Genomic DNA, 17,931 nt, shown 5'->3' on the forward strand with positions numbered 1-17,931 from the left:
GAACATCAGAGGTTTACGTTTGTGGCTCAACAGCAAATAACATCTCAGTTTATTCCTTTATTAGTTATTTTCAATCTCTTGACATTTACGAATTGTGGATTATTTGTCAGAGGATGAGTGGACAGAACAGAAAAGTGGATCCAGTTTGTATTTGTAGAAAAATAGCACTTGTTTATATTAAGTAGTGCTTGTTTCTATTAAGCAACCATTTGAAATGAAAAGATGCAGTTATATGTATGCACTGACTTTTCAAAATGTCTTAATTTTTACAAAGGCTAAAGCAATGCAGTTAAATATTACATTTTAACTAACTCTTTACTAAACTTTACATTTACAATAATTAATTCAAAATAATTAATTCACATTTAACTTACTTATTCAATTATTTACTTTATTACTTACTTTACTCACTTCCAGAGTAAAAAAAATGAACTCCTTATATCTCTGTTAACACAGTAGGTCTGGTTCTTCCTTTCTGCTGGGATCTCACTCTTTGATAATGACTCTCACCATGTTTGTCACACAGTAGCTATAGGAAGAATTAATCAGGTTGTACAGATGTGCATGAAGGAGACCAATCAGAAGTGGCCGATGAGAGAGGGGAGGGATTGGTCAGAGTGCAGAGGTGGCCACGCTCTGCTTCACCTACATATCATCCTCCATAGGTCGATGTCATTTCTGGGCAAAGCCACAATACGTGAGTGTGTGTGTATGTGTGTGTGTGCGTGTCTGCACACTCACTCATTCAGGACGTGGCCTAACCCTCGAATGCACTGGTAAGTCTCTCTGACTCTTGCTGTCTTGCTTTCCACGACTTGTTAGCTGAAAAACATAATAGTTTTCAAAAGCTTCCGCGCGAGTCACACTTATTGTCAAAGTGTGTGGAGAGCCTCACTTTGCTAACATGGAGAGGATGTGTCATTGCTGAGAGGTTTTCCCCTTTGTACTTGTGGGCCTCTCTCTCTCTCTCTTTCTCTCTCTCTATCTCTCTGTCTGTCTGGACCTAAACTGAGCACTTCATTTCAGCAGTTTTGTTTTTCTGTGAAATCTGCAAGTTGTCTACATCGCCCTGCAAATGACCTTTTGCTTCTCTGCTAGTCACTTTCTTATCAAAAGACGAGCATGGGGATTATAGGCAGATGGGATGAGCGAATATTGCAAAACGAGATTTGAAAATTTGGATCAATGATAGATTTTTCTCTTATTTGTAAAGCGCTGAGATAGTTATCAAAGTCTGACACTGTAGGACGTACTCTGTAGGTGAGTCTGCTAGTTTAAGCTTTCAGCTTGTTTGTAATGATCGTCTGTAGAATCCACATCCACATCTTATATCCACCACTAAACATGTTTATATTTCCTATTGGCAAAGGAACTTTAGATGCACAAATTTGGGGTAGTACAAATGTTGTTTTACAATGTGTTTGGGCTATAGCATTAATAAGTGCAGCCTTACCTGAATTAATGAAGCGTTTTCCAGAATTATATGATTTAATATAGATCACAGTGTGACTAAACTTCCACACACACACCTGAGAATGTCATGATGCATACTTACAGTTCATTATTAAGCTAAAGCAGCAGAAATGCTTTGCATCTTTGTATCTGGGTGAGTTGGACTAATCGTAGATACGGACAAAGTTATCATCATCAAAGAGAAAAAACGGGACTTATTTGCAATTGCCAAATCTGTCCAGCATTCATGTGCAACACAATGGGAAAAATAAATATTTATAACATTGTTGATCCTTAAACCTTTAATAATACGACTAAACTATTGCTCTATAGTAGCATAAATAAATGTTTAGTGTCTTCTTGTCTCTGCCATCCGACTCTCAGATCTGTCTTATTGAGTACACGGAATGTTCTATAAAACAATGTTCAACACAACACACACACACACACACACACACACACACACACACACACACACACACACACACACACACACACACACACACATTATTTTATTCCTTATTGCACTCTGTTTTACTCATTTTGCACAAACTGCTGCACACTGTATGCCATTTGTGGTGTGCTTTGAGACACTTGCAGCCTGCCTCAGATATTCAAACATAACACGCAATAATAAAGGCACTATGCAACTAATCATCTCTCGCTAATGAACCAGGAATGTAGGACATATCTCTGGACACTCTCTGGACAGATGCACCTAAAATTGCTGGCAGGTGAACAGAATGTTAATGTTAACCTGTCTAGCTGACATCAGCTATATTGTTAAGAGGAACAATTCTGGAAAAAAAAATGTATGAATCAAAAAAGCAAAATGGGGAGCGGGCAGTGGCTCCTGGGTTTGCCAATCCTTATTTCAGTTGAGGTGACAGTTCCTCATGGCTAAGAGGGACAAACACAAAAACCAAAAATAAAAAAAACACACACTAGTTAACAGGTAAGATGTCGACCCAAGAGGGTCAAATGAAATAAAATTATGGATAAATTTTTTAATTATTATAATATGCGAACATTTAAAATAAGGAAAAAATCTTGTAATTTGTATTCAGGTAACATTCCGTTTGCAAAGTTTGACATGAAGTGTCAAAATTTTGCTGGAGCATTTATTAGGTCTTAAGTTATTTTGCCCTGAATTCCAGTAATTTGGAAAGTAAATGTTTATCATTACATCTACTTTCCATCTAAGTTGTCATCAACAAGACCAGAGTGAGGGGGAGTGATGATATCTTCAAAATAATCTCACACGCAAGTATGGCAGTGACTCTGTCAAATCAAAAAGGTGTTAAGTTAAGGCGTTAAGACAGTGAAAGCACTGATGCTATTGATCACAATAAACTTTGATCATTTAAACCTTTAGAAACCCAAAGGAGCAGTCAGGATGCATATCTCACTAGCCTGAAATTGCTCTAGGTCATTATTTACTATGCCACCAGTCCTACAGTGCACACCTTTAGCATCAGGTGCCAGGGGGTATTCAGAACTTGTAATATACATTATTTATTCACTGTGTCTGTGCACTAATTGCTTTTGCATGTAGATATCTACAAGCAGAATATAAGCAAATTAATGTTTTTGTTTTGTAGAAATACTGCATGGTGACAAGTTTCGTATAATTTTGTGACGTACCGCCCTGTAATCAAACGATGTACCAGTCACCACATCAGACTGTTACTACAGTAGATGTGTATCTTAACCAGCCTACTGTATTCACTTTGACACTGTTGTTGTTGATCAAACAAACTTAGAGCCTTGTCTTATGAGAAGACGTGTACAGGCATTAGTCAGAGTTTCACATTCTGCGGAGATCTCTGACCTGCCTTTACGCTTTACGAGAGAAATTTCAAAGATGATGCAGTATGAGAAGTGTTCTCTGGTTGACATGGTCTGACTCGCAGGCGAACTCCTCCCACAGCTCGATCTATTTAGAGGAGAAGCGTCAGAGCGTCTAATAAAGACATTTTTAATAAAGACATTTTTAATAAAGACATTGTGTTAATGCTACAAAAGACGACTGGAAGAGTTCCACGTGCCTCGTGAGAATGACTTATTGTTTGGCGTCATTGCAGAACTGCACAAAAGTCCTGTGGGTGCTGTGTGTTGTTTAAGGTCTTACAGGTCACACACCTGTAAATTAAATTACAGGTGTTAAAGCTAAAATGCGTTTTCTACATCGTTCTCTCCATGTTTGTATTGTACCTTTATGTAGTCTTAGAAGGTGTGGGATTTAGGACACACCTTGTCATGACTTGTATCTAATTTATTTAATCTGTAATACTACCGTTGACACATGACACATGGGTTGTCTATAAATTACATGTTTCTATATATATATATATATATATATATATATATATATATATATATATATATATATATATATATATATATATATATGTATGTGTGTGTGTGTGTGTGTACATTGCGTGAGATATCAGAACAAATAAAGGCAAGGTAGCTTAACAATGTTAATACAGTAGATCAGGCAAAGCCATAAACCACTTCATTCAACAAACATGTTTACATGCAGTACCACTTTTAAGGTAAATATAAATTACATTTTTAAAGCTTTTAGAAATCCATTTCAAAATCCATTAATTCAAAGATCATTGTATATACACTTAAAACGCAGTGTGTATTATATTGTAATGTGCACTTTATTATTATGCGCATGTATGTGTATTATTATTATTATATGTATTTGGAAATACACACACGCTATAGCATTTAAAACCTGTAGTCATAACCACAACTTTCTGAAGTAATTATTGTGGTAAAAGTATTCAGGTGCAATAATCTGAATCTGAGTGCCTAAATGAAGCCCACACTATTTTCAATTTCATGCTTTTGGAACCTTTTTGTTTTTATTGTGGTTTTTGAAAAAGCAGACTGCAGTGAAACAGTAAACATGTTTGTTTGGTGTATAATGGTTAATGCTCAATTCAGGTATTTTTGTTTGCATGGTTTTCATGAGGTTAACATGAATCCAATTTGAAGTTTGTTCAATCCAATTTTGCTGTTTTGTAGATTTGCATGGTTTTTATGAGGTTAACAAATATAGAATTCAGTTTGAAGTTTGGTTTATTTTTATTTTGCTGTTTTGAAGATTTTATTTTATTTTTTTGTTTGTTTTGTTTGAACACGCTCTCAGCCATCTTTTCTCTGTAACTGAGGTCCTAAGTCTAAAGTTTTGTGGGTCAACTACACAAAAACGTGATGATGTTTTTTCATGTTCATGTTTTCTGAATCAGATTCAGTCTGAACTGTTAGGCTCTGGAACTACAGTTGAACCGACACTGGCCAGCAGTGTCTGACTCTGGGCTCTCTCTGGAAAGCCCGGTGATTGCGATTCATCTCCTCCGTAACTCCAATTGACTGTGTCTTCCTTTTCCTCAGGTTGAATGGAGATTACCCAGAAGACCGTGCAACCTCTTCACCTTTGCCAGAGCTCTTCTTTCGTTCTCAGCCGCATCTCTTCCCCGTATGAGCTGTGATGATTCGTATCCATAACCCCCACCATATGCCCTTCCTGCAAAAGACTGAAATGTTTCTGCGGACGGGCACGCTTTGTGACACCACCCTCATAGCAGACCGTCAAGTGTTCAAAGCACATGCGCTGGTCTTAGCTTGGGCCAGCAAGCGTCTCGAACGGCAGCTCACCAGGCAGAGTCCAGGCACGGGCTACCGGTGCACGGTCGACAGTGTTCACCCCAACACGCTTCAGCAAATCCTGGACTATGTGTACAATGAGTGGGTGGAGGTTCCTAAAGAGGACCTTTTGGAGCTGCTGAGAGCAGCGCAGCACCTGGAGGTCCACGCCCTGGTGGAGCAGATAGACAGCATGAAGACGGTTAAGAACCCAGGCAGGGACCCCCATCCAGACGTGGACGCAAGTCATTGTGATTCACCATCGTGCAAGCAAATCCCCTCTTCTGATGAGGAAGGTCTCCGTTTGAATACCCCTCCTGAGACACATCATGACCGTTCGAGTGCCCGGGGCTCCTTTACTCCGTCACCCTCGCCACGGAAGCCCCGCGTGTGTGTAGCCGCGCCGTCGCCCACGACTTCCACGTACGCCGCAACCTCCACCACAGCCTCCTTGGACAGTTCTCCATCCACGGCTCCTCTTCTCCGCTGGCCCCAGCCAAACTCCTCCCGTCAGCTTGTCCTGAGCTACAGCGACCTCATGGCAATGCAGGCGCTGACAGCCTCCCAGCATATGATGGCCTGCTCCTACCCCACTCCCATGTACCCGTTCTTCCACCGCCCCTTCCAGCCACAGCTGCCCAGCTCTCTGGCAGGTTACCCAGGGCTGCTTCAGCAGTACCGCCAGTTCTTTGCCTCTCGGCCTCTCACTTTAGCTGCCCCGCTGGTGTCAGGCCTTAAAGGAAAGAGTGACGTCAGTGCAGAGCTTGAAGGAACTGTGTCACAGGACAGGGAGAGGTGAGAACCTGATGCTTAAGAAATGCCCCTCTGTTAATGTCTAAAAGTCAACGGAAAATACATTCCATACTGAATACAATACAGAATAGAATAGCACACAAAAATACACCTATAAAACATTTAAAAAAATATGCAAAGCAGTATAATTTGCATATAAATATAAAAAGTATTTAATCATATGATGCTCGTTACTAAAACATTTTTGTTCTAAAACTCCCTTATAAAGATATAGTATGAAGCATCCTTGCAAAAAGATGATGAAACAAATATATACTAGACTACTAGACTACAGTGGGATTGCCTTATAATCTAACTTTACTCTTATCCTGGTCTAGGCTGAGCTATAGCAGGGTGTGGCATTTGAGTCACCGGCAAAACACCTTTGTATGAAGAGAACTTGACAGACATTATGTCTGTACTTTCCAATAGTAATTTTCCTTAGCTACCCCTCCACCTACACATCACGTCTTACCGCAGGTACCACCAGTCACTAACGACCAATTGTGGCCTTATTTAATAGTGATCATTTAATTAGTAATTTGGTTACTTAATACTACACACCGGTAGAATGTTATTCTGTCTGTTTTGTTTACTTATATTCATTGTTCTGAGGAAGAGATGTTGATCGTCGCTCCTCCCTTGCAGTTCTGGCTTCAGGCCCACACACATGCAACACTACTGTATGTACGCACACAGCCTCCGCACTGTACTGCCCACTCGGTGTTATGGAGCAAAAAGTGTTATTACTATCAGGATGGAGAATGAAAGGGGAGACCCCCTCTTTCTCCCTCACTACCCAAACGTCAAACATGAAAGTATTTCTGCTCCATCAGAACACTAAGTGCTCTTTCAGTCTCATTTTTAGCCACTGTCTGCTTCTCACACACGTACATGTTAGCTCACACACACACACACACACACACACACACACTGAGCCATGCATCCCCAATTCAGTGTGTTTTTTCTGACATTTGTTTTATTTGAATCCGAGCAAAGACTAGCTCTAATAGCAGCGAAAAGGAGCCATAATGTTCTTTCCGCACACCAATGAACACCACGTCCCTCCAGTCCTGCAGGAAATTCACAAACCATTCATTAAAGAATGAATCAAAGATTCATTAATCAGAAAAAACATGTGGCATGACTACCGTCACACTCTGTTTTGGGAAAAACGGTGGCAAAGAATCAGACCCAGAGATCTCGTCCCTCAGTACAGATGTTAATCAGTGTCCACCTTCATCTTGGCACAGGACGCTGTTTCGCTCATGCCCGACTTCCTGCTACACACACACAGATCTTTTCTTTTTCCCCTTCACACATTCTCTCTCTGTTAGTTTGAGACCCACAAAGGAAGGTGATGTAAGATCCTGTGTAAGTCATATATTTATTTTTTTTTACCTGGTGTAAGGATTACCGGTTGATTGTCAGTTATAAGACGATGTTCAATGCCACTGGGTGCTGGAGCAAGTAGCATCCCTGCACATGGGTATGTGTGCCAGGTTGCGCACTTGCATGAGGAAACAGTAACCTTAGTAGTCTTATTAACCTTTTAAATAAATGAAACTGGTGTGTATGCAGTTAACAGGTTTTAGTTTTAGTGTGAATATTTAAGCTTAACTGATAAACACAACTGACACTTCAATTCAAATGTGGTGCTGTGCACAGAAATGTACGTATATGACCTAAAAACTCAAATGATAGCGAAATATCAAAGAAGAAGAATACAGAATTATGGTACTGAACCACTCTTCAGTATGGCCACGTAGTGATCTCCATCGTGTAGTAATTTAATTTGTTCTTGTGGTGTTAACAATTGTTTTCTTTTCTTCTAATAATTATTGATATGATGTATGAGATGTAGAGTTAATAACGATTTAGGCAGCAAGGCCAGAGCAAAAATAGTAGTGTGTAAAGAGCTACAGAGGTTGAAGAGCAGATAAATGTTCCAGGTAAATACACTCTGTCACATTATCAGCAGTAGACCACATGTTTTATCAGCCTGATCACATGGCCATGTGGTAAGCGTTATAGGCTGCTAGAAGCTTCCCTGTTCCATGATACCTAGTGTTCTGCGTGTGGTATCTGAAAGATCCCCAACGTGAAAAACAGGTGCTCAGCTCACCACTGTGCCATTTTTTAACCTAAAATGTCAACGTCAAACCTAAGCATATCTCTAATTCTAATATAATCCTAATACTAATATAACTGCAATTAATTCTCACACTGGTCTGGATTAGCAGTGCTCAGTCATGTCTAAGGTGAAGGCCAAAATGTTTGTAAAACACACAACGTCAAACTCCTCCTCACAGAATTAATACCTCTAAATCAACAGCGATTTGCACCTTATTCTACAGACCTGAAAGAACATATGTTCTGAAATATTTTTAAAAGGCACTGACCAACATAGTACAATGTATATGATGTGGAATTATTGCTATTCGGACTATGTGTCTTGTAACTTTAGGAAAGTATAAAACCGGCAGTTAAAAGCAGCGCCATATGGAAGAGGCAGTGTTGTGCTGAAGCCACCTATCTCTCTCTGTCTTTATTTCCACAGGAAGCCAAAGATTCAGTCAGAAAGAGACGTCATCTGCAGACACTGCAGCAAGCCAGCTGTAGAAAACTCCTGGAGACAAACTCCCAGGTCTACATCTTCAGGTCAGTTAGATACATGGATGCACACATGCACGCACGCACACACCCATGCACGTGCATGCGCGCACACACATACCCATGTGTGTGCATGTGTACGCACACACATGCACACACACATGCGCACACACACACACACACACACATGTTTATTTTACATTTGACCTGCTTTATTACCTCAATGACTAGATAGATAGATAGATAGATAGATAGATAGATAGATAGATAGATAGATAGATAGATAGATAGATAGATAGATAGATAGATAGACCAACAGACCGTCAGACACACAGACAGACAGACCGACAGACAGTTTTAGAGATGTGGCTGTCTCTTGTGGTACACTGGTGCTCTTCTGTGGTTGCCTGGCAAAAACTCTACTGTACATTCTGCACTGAATTGTGATTGGCTGTACAGTGCATGCGCTGGGAAAGAAAAACATGGAGATATGACCTTTCACCTCACTTTGCATGCATGCTAGATTCAGATGAACTAATATCTCAGAGAAACTACAGAAAAGGAATGAAAGCATTTCTAGCGTATATGATATCTGCTTTAATATCTAAACATGTAAGGGGAGCAGTGCAATATCCACTGTGTGCCTCAATAAAGTGAAATACTACTGTTATCATTTATTACTATGGTGAACTCTCACCACATTGACACATTTCTTTCATGTCAAAGAATTATTTCATGGGGAAATGAAATTTCTTTTTTGACACTGCATATTCCTGTGTGTGTGTGTGTGTGTGCGTGTGTGTGTGTGTGTGTGTGTGTGTGTGCGTGTGTGTGTGTGTGTGTGCGTGTGTGTGTGCGTGTGTGTGTGGGTGTGTGTGTGTGTGTGTGTGTGTGTGTGTGTGTGCGTGTGTGTGTGTGTGTGTGTGTGTGCGTGTGTGTGTGCGTGTGTGTGTGTGCAAGTGTGTGTGCACACACGTGTATGACTGAAATAGGTGATATGTCATTCTTGCAGAAACACAAATTTATAACAGAATCCATATGTCCTTGGTTCTCACAAACTGACTTGGTATCTAAACAAAGACAAAAGTGTTAACCACGCTTTTTTTCTTGATCTTTTGAGCTGTATGAGAGAGGATGTGGTGTGTGTGTGTGTGTGTGTGTGTGTGTGTGTGTGTGTGTGTGTGTGTTGTGGACAAGGAGAGCAGTACAGCAGGTTGCACACTCAAAGCTGCCACAGGATGTACTTATCTAAAAATGGGCCCCTTAGCAGCACGATGGTAACACTGGTAACGCTGGTAACGCTGGTAACGATGGTAACGATGGTAACGATGGTAATACTGGGATGTCTCTACGGTTCTGATCCCATCTTCCCTCAGATCCTCTCGTTGTGCACCATACCATAATGCATGTATGAGCCACCTTAAAAAACTACACAGAACTAGTTTGGTTTACAAGTCTGTGAATCTTTTACAGACCTGAGAATGAAACCAGATTTGCAGAGCAATCGGCTGGGCAGAAAATTTACCAAATATTAGACAGAGTTGACTCCGAAGAAAGAGCAGTGTAGTATGGAAATCAATGTCATTTGTATATATGCTAGTTAATTAACCAGAGTGACCTTCTCCTTTTCCACTTGCTCGCTAAGGCTAAATGGATTAGAGTAAATATATTTATTGTATTAATTTATTTTATTTTTACAGGCCATGGTACATTATACTTCTGTGCAATGCTGTGCATTGACATCAGTCAGCGTCACTTGTGGTTGACTTGTTTTGTTTGTAGATTAAGTGAGATTAAATGCATCCAAGTATCTTTTTGTATCTATGTCCACCATCAGCCCATCAACTAAAGTTCCCCAGGCCTCTCAGCCTCAGACAGACACCGTTGCTGACTCTCACAAATACCTTTCACATGTGGTCACTTCTGTGCCAGTAGAGTGGTTATCTCTGCCTCAGAACAATGAGACATCTCTTGTGACTAAAGACGAAAGCCAAAGTCCTGCACTGACCAGTGCTTGTGTGAAAATACAAACAGAGCTGCCCTCATCTCGGGTCTATTTTTGAACCTGTGTGATCTTACTGGCACACTGGCCATGAGAACACGATCACGACTCAGGCTGTTTGTGTTGCTGTTGAATGTGACACAAGAGCTTACATTTCTGATTTTAAATCTTATATTCTTCACCTGTGGGCACGGCAGTATAGCTGGGCTATCTAGCACTGCCACAATCATACACTGTGTCCAAATTAAATTTAAAATGAAATTAAAACTGAAGCTAACCATCATTGTTATTGCGATCAATAACTACCACACAGTGTATAAAACTAAGCACTTGTACACTGCAAACAAATGAAGCCTCTCTCTCTCTCTCTCTCTCTCTCTCTCCCTCTCCCTCTCCCTCCCTCTCCCACTCTCCTCCCTCCCTCTCTCCTTCTTCCTCCCTCCCTCTCTCCATCTCCCCTTCTCCCTCCCTCCCTCTCCTTCTCCTTCCATCTCCTTCCCTAACACACATCACTAGGTTCCGAAGACGTGCATGCTGGGTGTAAGTTCTGTCGGGGTGCCCTGAAGGGGAAGCGTTCACAGCGTTCCCTGAGAAGAGGCCTTGGAGGAGAGAAGCCCTACCAGTGTAAACATTGCAGCAAGAGATTCAGTTTGAAACACCAGCTGGACACACATCTCCGAGTACACACAGGTGCCAGTCACAAGAGCAAAGACTCCACAGCTGCAGCAGTGTTCACCTAGAGCATTAAAAACCAGAATGAGGATCCAGAGTGTGAACAGACCAATCTACATTATACTTCAAGCTGATTCTCTCTCTCTCTCTCTCTCTCTCTCTCTCTCTCTCTCTCTCTCTCCCTCATGCTCACCAGGGGAGAAACCATTTGAGTGCCGTATGTGTGGCCAGCGGTCGCGCGACTACTCCGCCATGATTAAGCACCTGCGTACGCACGGCGGGGCCACGCCCTACCAGTGCACCCTGTGTCTGGAGTTCTGTAGCAGCTTGGCCTCCATGCAGAAGCACCTGAAGGCTCACCCCAGCCAAGACTTCCCACCCAACTGGAGTCTGAGCAGCACCTACCTCTACACCTGCCATACATAAGAGTCAGAGCTAACATCATGGACAATATGACATTTAAAATGCTTCCTGATATGAAATTGCAGTGAACACACATTATAATAAGAACACTGCATGATGGCACTCTACGATTATTGTGCCACCCAAAACATAGTTCCCTTTAGTTATGTAGAAACCTTTATAATCGTATGGCCATTTATCCAGATTGTGTTTCCTTTAGCAGGTCAATAATTATGCACCTGCTGGAATTAAATAGATTTGTTTTCAATGTGAACTATAAGCCTATTTCCTTTTAACACCGTAGCCTATGAGACCTAAAAAAATATTCAAATCAAAGCCTGAAAGTAAGGACTACTGTTGAGAGTACTGACTGTACAGAATATCCAGTCAGTCATATACATTCACCATCAAAAATGAAATATTTTAAAAATAGAAACACCTTAAAGAAATTCAGAGAAAACCTTGCATTTGCCATCCTCCAACAAAAAACTATGTTGTGTGAATGTGCCTGTGCACTGAAAAAAGAGACTAGCCATGTCTTGGATTTACGTAAGCATTTTGAGTGTATCTAACACAACTGCCTCATGTTTTAAACAGACATGTAATTTTATTGTGTAAAAACTACACAACACACAGAGAGAGTAATTTGCTGCTGAAGCAAAACAAATGTGTGCAACCAATGTCCACTATTGAATTGAGTAAATCCAACAAGTTCTTTTTTTTTAGTGTGTAGCAAATCATGTTCTGACATTGATGTGTGGAAGAGTCAGTATGAATCCTGTCTGATGCACTCACACCAGTACAGGACAACCTACCACTGCATCCCCACCATGACACCATCACCACTCTGCTCAGAACGAAATAAAATCATAATATCTAAATAACTAAATAATATCGGGTCGGAAGTGGTACTGTGCTTAGGATCTGACCTGTGAAGAAAACTGGGAAGAACAATGATCAATTGCACGTAGCAACAATTACAGTGACTACAGTGTATAACTGTACTGTGTACAAATAAATGCTTTATGAGCCGGGCATTTAAACCTGCAAAATGTGCCTCACTGCTGACTTTTTTACCTTTTCATGTTGTATTTACATGGAAGGACACAGAAGTGAACCTGTGTTTTGTCATTAGTTATTGCAGTATATACTTGTTTATTGAACTGTTATTGCTTTTTTGGATGTTTATGCATGAGCAGCTATTTTATGGCTTCTACAATTTATGAATTAAAGCATTATAATTTCAACCACAATAATAAACAAACAAATAAACAAATACTAAAATGTGTCTTCTTTAATGTAGAAGTAAGGCATTTTTCCTGGTTGAAATGATTTCTAGGTTCATGATGCCCTCTTGTGGACAGGTTTACAATGTGCAGGCACTTTTTTTCTCTCTCCCTGTCCATTTATCTGTGCAACCCAAGTTAAATTTATAAATACATACAGTCATGGCCTGGCGGTAGGGAACTGGTCTTGTGACCGGAAGGTCATGGGTTCGATTCCCAGACCTGAGGCCATGACTGAGGTGCCCTTGAGCAAGGCACCTAACCCCAACTGCTCCCCTGGCGCCGGGCTAGGACTGTCCACCGCTCTGGGCATGTGTGATCCACAGCCCCCTAGTAATCACTAGTGTGTGTGTGTGTGTTAACTGCACAGATGGGTTAAAAGCAGAGGACAAATTTCTATTGCGGTGTAAAAATCACAATTGACAAAATACGGCACATTTACATACATATATATGTTTATTGTAGCCAACCTTATTTGGTGGCAGTCAAAAAAGGCAGGTATACCAAAAGAAGATGAAGGCCAAAGTCCTGCACTGACCTGCCGTGCATGTGTGAAAATTCGTACAGAGCTGCTCTCATGTTGGGTCTATTTCTGAACCCGTGTGAACTTACTGGCACACCAGCCATGTGACCATGATCTTAATCTTCATAACTTTACCTAGTCTGACTCCTGGAAGTCCATCTACTGCCCAATTCGGTGTACCTCCCTGTTCTTACACATCTGCTATAATGTTCTGCCCTGCCTGTAATTAACAAGCCCTTCGAAGGTTGAACTAGAGAACAGGAACACAAATCACTCAAATGAAGAGCCAGAATGTGAAAAGATGTGTCTGCATTACACTATACACTGCTCACCTCTTATTGTATAAAACACAAGAGTGCTTTGTACTTAGTAGCCTATAGAATTCCATCTTGTCTTGATTGCCAGGCACAGTTGTCTTGGGTTCATTCCATGCTCGAAGGCCTTTTACTTGGCCTTGTAAAACCTAAAGTTGTCTAACTAATCAACTAATTGCAACTAATATTGAATTATGATGAGGTTTTGGTTATACGCTTTTGGAGTACCACACCTGGGTTAACTAACACTGTCTGAGGAAAAAGAGTTATATCTCTTAAAGTCCCTGGCAAAACTGTGGACCTGATGTAGGCCATAAGTTCTCACACAGTAACAAAACTCAGGGGGCTTTTGGACCAATAGAGTGAATTACATTGCTTCTTCTGCTTTCAAGACTCAACAGTCATAAAACAAAGAAAGAAAGAAAATAATTTGCCCCCCTAATCTTCAATTTAAAACTAATAGCCATTATATTGACATCTGGATAACATGAAGTGGCAGCCTGTGTAACTAATGCTTACTAGCCATTACGGACATTTTGAGAGGGACAATTATACCCACTGGGGTCTTTTCTATTCACATGTGGCAAAACTATAATATGCTCAGAGGTCCACAATGCAAGTAACGTCCACATTAATTAATTTAATTTGGCTTTGACTGAACATCTGCTCTGGTCTTTGACCAGCTCACTGGCTGCTAATTAACGGGCTTCAAAATGGTGCATGGATGTTAGCTAAAATGATTTTCTCCGTACTTTGTTAGTTTTACTTTAGCATTAACGATATTAATGAGAACCACCTATAATGTACAGTAACAGTAACTGCAGTGAGTTGGTGAAAATTGTGAAAAATGTTTCACAACTATACTGTCAATTATAACATACTTGCAGAAGAAGTAAGATGACTTGCTAGATATTTCCTACATTTTAATCTTGTAACATCTTTTTCAAAACCCATATTCCTTTCTTTCTAAGTGTTTTACTATTGTTTCTCTCATATCCCCTCAGAAAAAAACTTCAACAAAACAGGTTCACACCTTGTACTGTCAACATCAAAACATTTGCAAATAGAATGAACATTTTACAACATAGATCAGCAAAGATAATAAGATTTAAGACAATCAAACAACAAAACATCATATTTACCAGTCAAGCAGTGTCAAGGTACTTCATCCCAAAGGGATTATTAGCAAAGCTGTTTATTACTAAATTGCCCATGTACATGTTGTACACTGAGAGACGGGGAACCCTTCCCTAAAGGTTAATTATAAGATAACAACATTAATGGAACATCATTAACTACACCCCCTTTGTCTAATTAATGAAAGCCACTACAAGATGATGAAAGAGTTTGCAGTTAAACATGCCCCAGGGGACTGAAGAAAACATGTTTATGCATTATCACAAAATAAAGTACTGTACAGATTATATTAAAGTTCACGACTGTAACAATATATTGTGCATGAATTAGTTGCTGGTCCTCTAATTTTGGAGATAGATAGATAACACAGGTCAACAGCATTTTTGGGGCCAAAGATATTTCAATGAATTTAGGGTAACTTTGGGGTGCTGATTCTGAATATGTCATCAGTTTTGCCAGATTGGCTCAAGTTTTTGAGATTTTTCGTGAAATGTGTAAAAAAAAGACGTAATTTGCTACACGCGCATTAACTTTATTTTATTTTATTTTATTTAAAATAGGCCAAATACACTTTTTTTATGAAGTCTGTTATGTTTCTTCTATGTTTTTGCAGTGTATATTCACCACAAATGTAACAGAATGTGTCTGGATCGTTAAGACAACTTCTTGATGAGTTCATGCTTTTCACTGGAAAACAGACAACATAAAGTTAGTGCAAAAATCAAGCTATGAACAAACTTTTAGAACACTAATTAACAAAACAACTATATTGAGAACTGCTCAGTTCAAGTACTAATCCCAAGAAATTAATGAGATGATGCGTCGCATTTACCAACAAGTGCTATAAATAAGATACCAAAAATCTCAAAAACTTGAGCCAATCTGGCAAAACTGATAGCATATTCAGAATCAGCACCCCAAAAATACCCCAAATTCATTAAAATATTTTGGACACCAGTAAATTTTTTTTTTTGTTGACCTGTGTAATCTATCTCCAAATTTACATTGTCAATTTATCACATGGAGAACCGGGCTTCACAGACCAGAGTTTGGCCTACACATAAAACCCTCACCCTACAGGCCCACAGATATAGAGGCCACTGTCACATGCTCTGGTCTCCTGCAGAACAAGACTTAACTTCAGGCTTAAACATTTCAAAATTTTAAAGCAAGCTAGCAAGCTGTCTATGTTTTCTCACAGTCATGTGTTATGAGGTGTATTGGAGGAGCCTATAGCACCCTTAGCCTAAAAACACAAATGATGACTGAGGTATCACATGATCACATGTCTATATATACTGTGTGTGTGTGTGTGTATATTTATATATATATATATATATATATATATATATATATATATATATATATATATATATATATATAATGCAATCTGTGAGTATTTGTTATAAAATATAATGCTAACATTTTGCAATAAATCAACAAAAAATATTCTAACAAAATGAAGTTGAAGCCAAAACAAATGTGACGGTTTTATAACCTTATCAGGGTGGTTGATCGTCACAAATTCCCCATACTAACATTTAGGTGATCTTAATGCTACAAGGGAAAAAATGATTAAGTTTTGTGTGTTGGTCAAAGGAAGCTTGCCAGTAATGTGTGTTCACAGCAGTGTTATTACGTTCATACCACCTACATGCAATTAGCATATTCCATCAGGGCGTTCAGCCTTAGCAATATGATTTGCAAACTTTTCTAAATCCTAGTGCTAATCAGAGAACCTGAATAATGTCAAAATTGTTAGGAGCATGTTACAATTTATTCATAGGTATTGCACTCATGAATGCTAATTGGTAAATACTCCTATCTCTGCTCTTATCTTTGCCAGTGTGCCCTAGTGTGGCCTTAGTGTGAAATTAAACATCACCACTAAGACAGATAGAAACTTTCATCATATGTCCTAACGAAACTGACAAATTCAAGGTAAGTGACATTTTGTGCACTTTTGCGACTGCGTTACTCCAGATGCACAGACATACATTGATCAGTAAACTTGATTCAACCAACAGGCTGTGAATTAATATAGGTCAGGTCAGGAATGCATCCGGCATATCATGAGCCTAGCAGTGATGCTTACTGCTAACATCTGAGTCTAGCAGTGATGCTTACTGCTAACATCTGACTACTTCCTAATACTTTTCATAGTCTTGAGCCATGACTGAAAGCAGCTATGAGCGCAGAGTTTTACGCACATGCATCTTGGAACTACACGGCTAATCTAATTTCAGAAATCATTGCAGCCAGGTGACATATATTTGGCTTCCTGCCATCTCCTTTCCAAGGCGGTCACTAGACCAAAAAACAGGCACACATCAAGCTCAAACTCACAACAGGAAAACACCAAGGATATTTTATCAACAGGTTGTCCAAACCAAACAGCAGGACCCCAAATGCAACACAATCCAAAGGACAACAAAGGGTTAATTACACCAAGAAAACACAGACATGGAATGTTAAACAAATGGCTGATTTGATTTACATAGGTTTCAATGTCAATTTTGGCACTGTTCATACCATACAGGGTGAGCAGGAATTATCTTGGGGTGGGGATCAGTTTGTGGCCCAGTCTCTGCCCACATAGGTGTAGTTTTGGGAATGTTCCCCCATCTTCCCCCAAAATTATGTAGACAAGTAGACATAGGTGCTTAATATTCTGGTGAGAGCTCCCTCTGGCTGTTGGAGAGGGAAGTGCGAAGTGCCAATGAGAAATAAACTATTTTTGATGTTTTACAATATCAGAGAGCAGGTTAAATTTTTTAATGAATACTTTAAATTCTGCTTTTAATTCTGTCTTATGTCTATAGTCCTGCAGCCATACTATCTAACGTGGTACCCTGATCCTGGGTGTGAAACATTTCGTTTCACTGTGTACTGTAAGTGAGAGGTGTGTGAGTTTGCTGGGAGTCTCCACATTGCAGTGATAAAGTGAAAGTACACACTATCACATATCGTTTTGGAGAACACTTGTAAAAAATGACTTGTAAAACGCGCTCGCGCTCTCATGGGCTCACGCGTAGCATGCAGAGTCGAGCGCTACGGTCAGACGCAAAAGTAGAA

The 17,931-nt window shown here is 39.9% G+C and overlaps 1 protein-coding gene across 2 annotated transcripts; it reads left to right on the plus strand.

Annotated features, from left to right (window-relative positions):
• Window positions 1-664: 664 nt before the first annotated feature.
• zbtb32 (zinc finger and BTB domain containing 32) lies at window positions 665-12,835 on the plus strand. Of its 2 annotated transcripts, none has more exons than XM_076977217.1 (5): window positions 665-776; window positions 4,864-5,910; window positions 8,468-8,568; window positions 11,039-11,212; window positions 11,391-12,835. In XM_076977217.1, exons 2-5 carry the CDS (start codon window positions 4,961-4,963, stop codon window positions 11,618-11,620), a joined length of 1,455 nt encoding a protein of 484 aa, XP_076833332.1. In that variant the 5' UTR covers window positions 665-776; window positions 4,864-4,960; the 3' UTR covers window positions 11,621-12,835. The 2 variants fall into 2 exon arrangements, with proteins under 2 accessions (XP_076833332.1, XP_076833333.1); XM_076977218.1 differs by lacking the exon at window positions 665-776 and adding an exon at window positions 1,050-1,260.
• Window positions 12,836-17,931: the final 5,096 nt, after the last annotated feature.

The sequence above is a fragment of the Brachyhypopomus gauderio genome, chromosome 16, assembly GCF_052324685.1.
Source record: "Brachyhypopomus gauderio isolate BG-103 chromosome 16, BGAUD_0.2, whole genome shotgun sequence".
Lineage (NCBI taxonomy): Eukaryota > Metazoa > Chordata > Actinopteri > Gymnotiformes > Hypopomidae > Brachyhypopomus > Brachyhypopomus gauderio.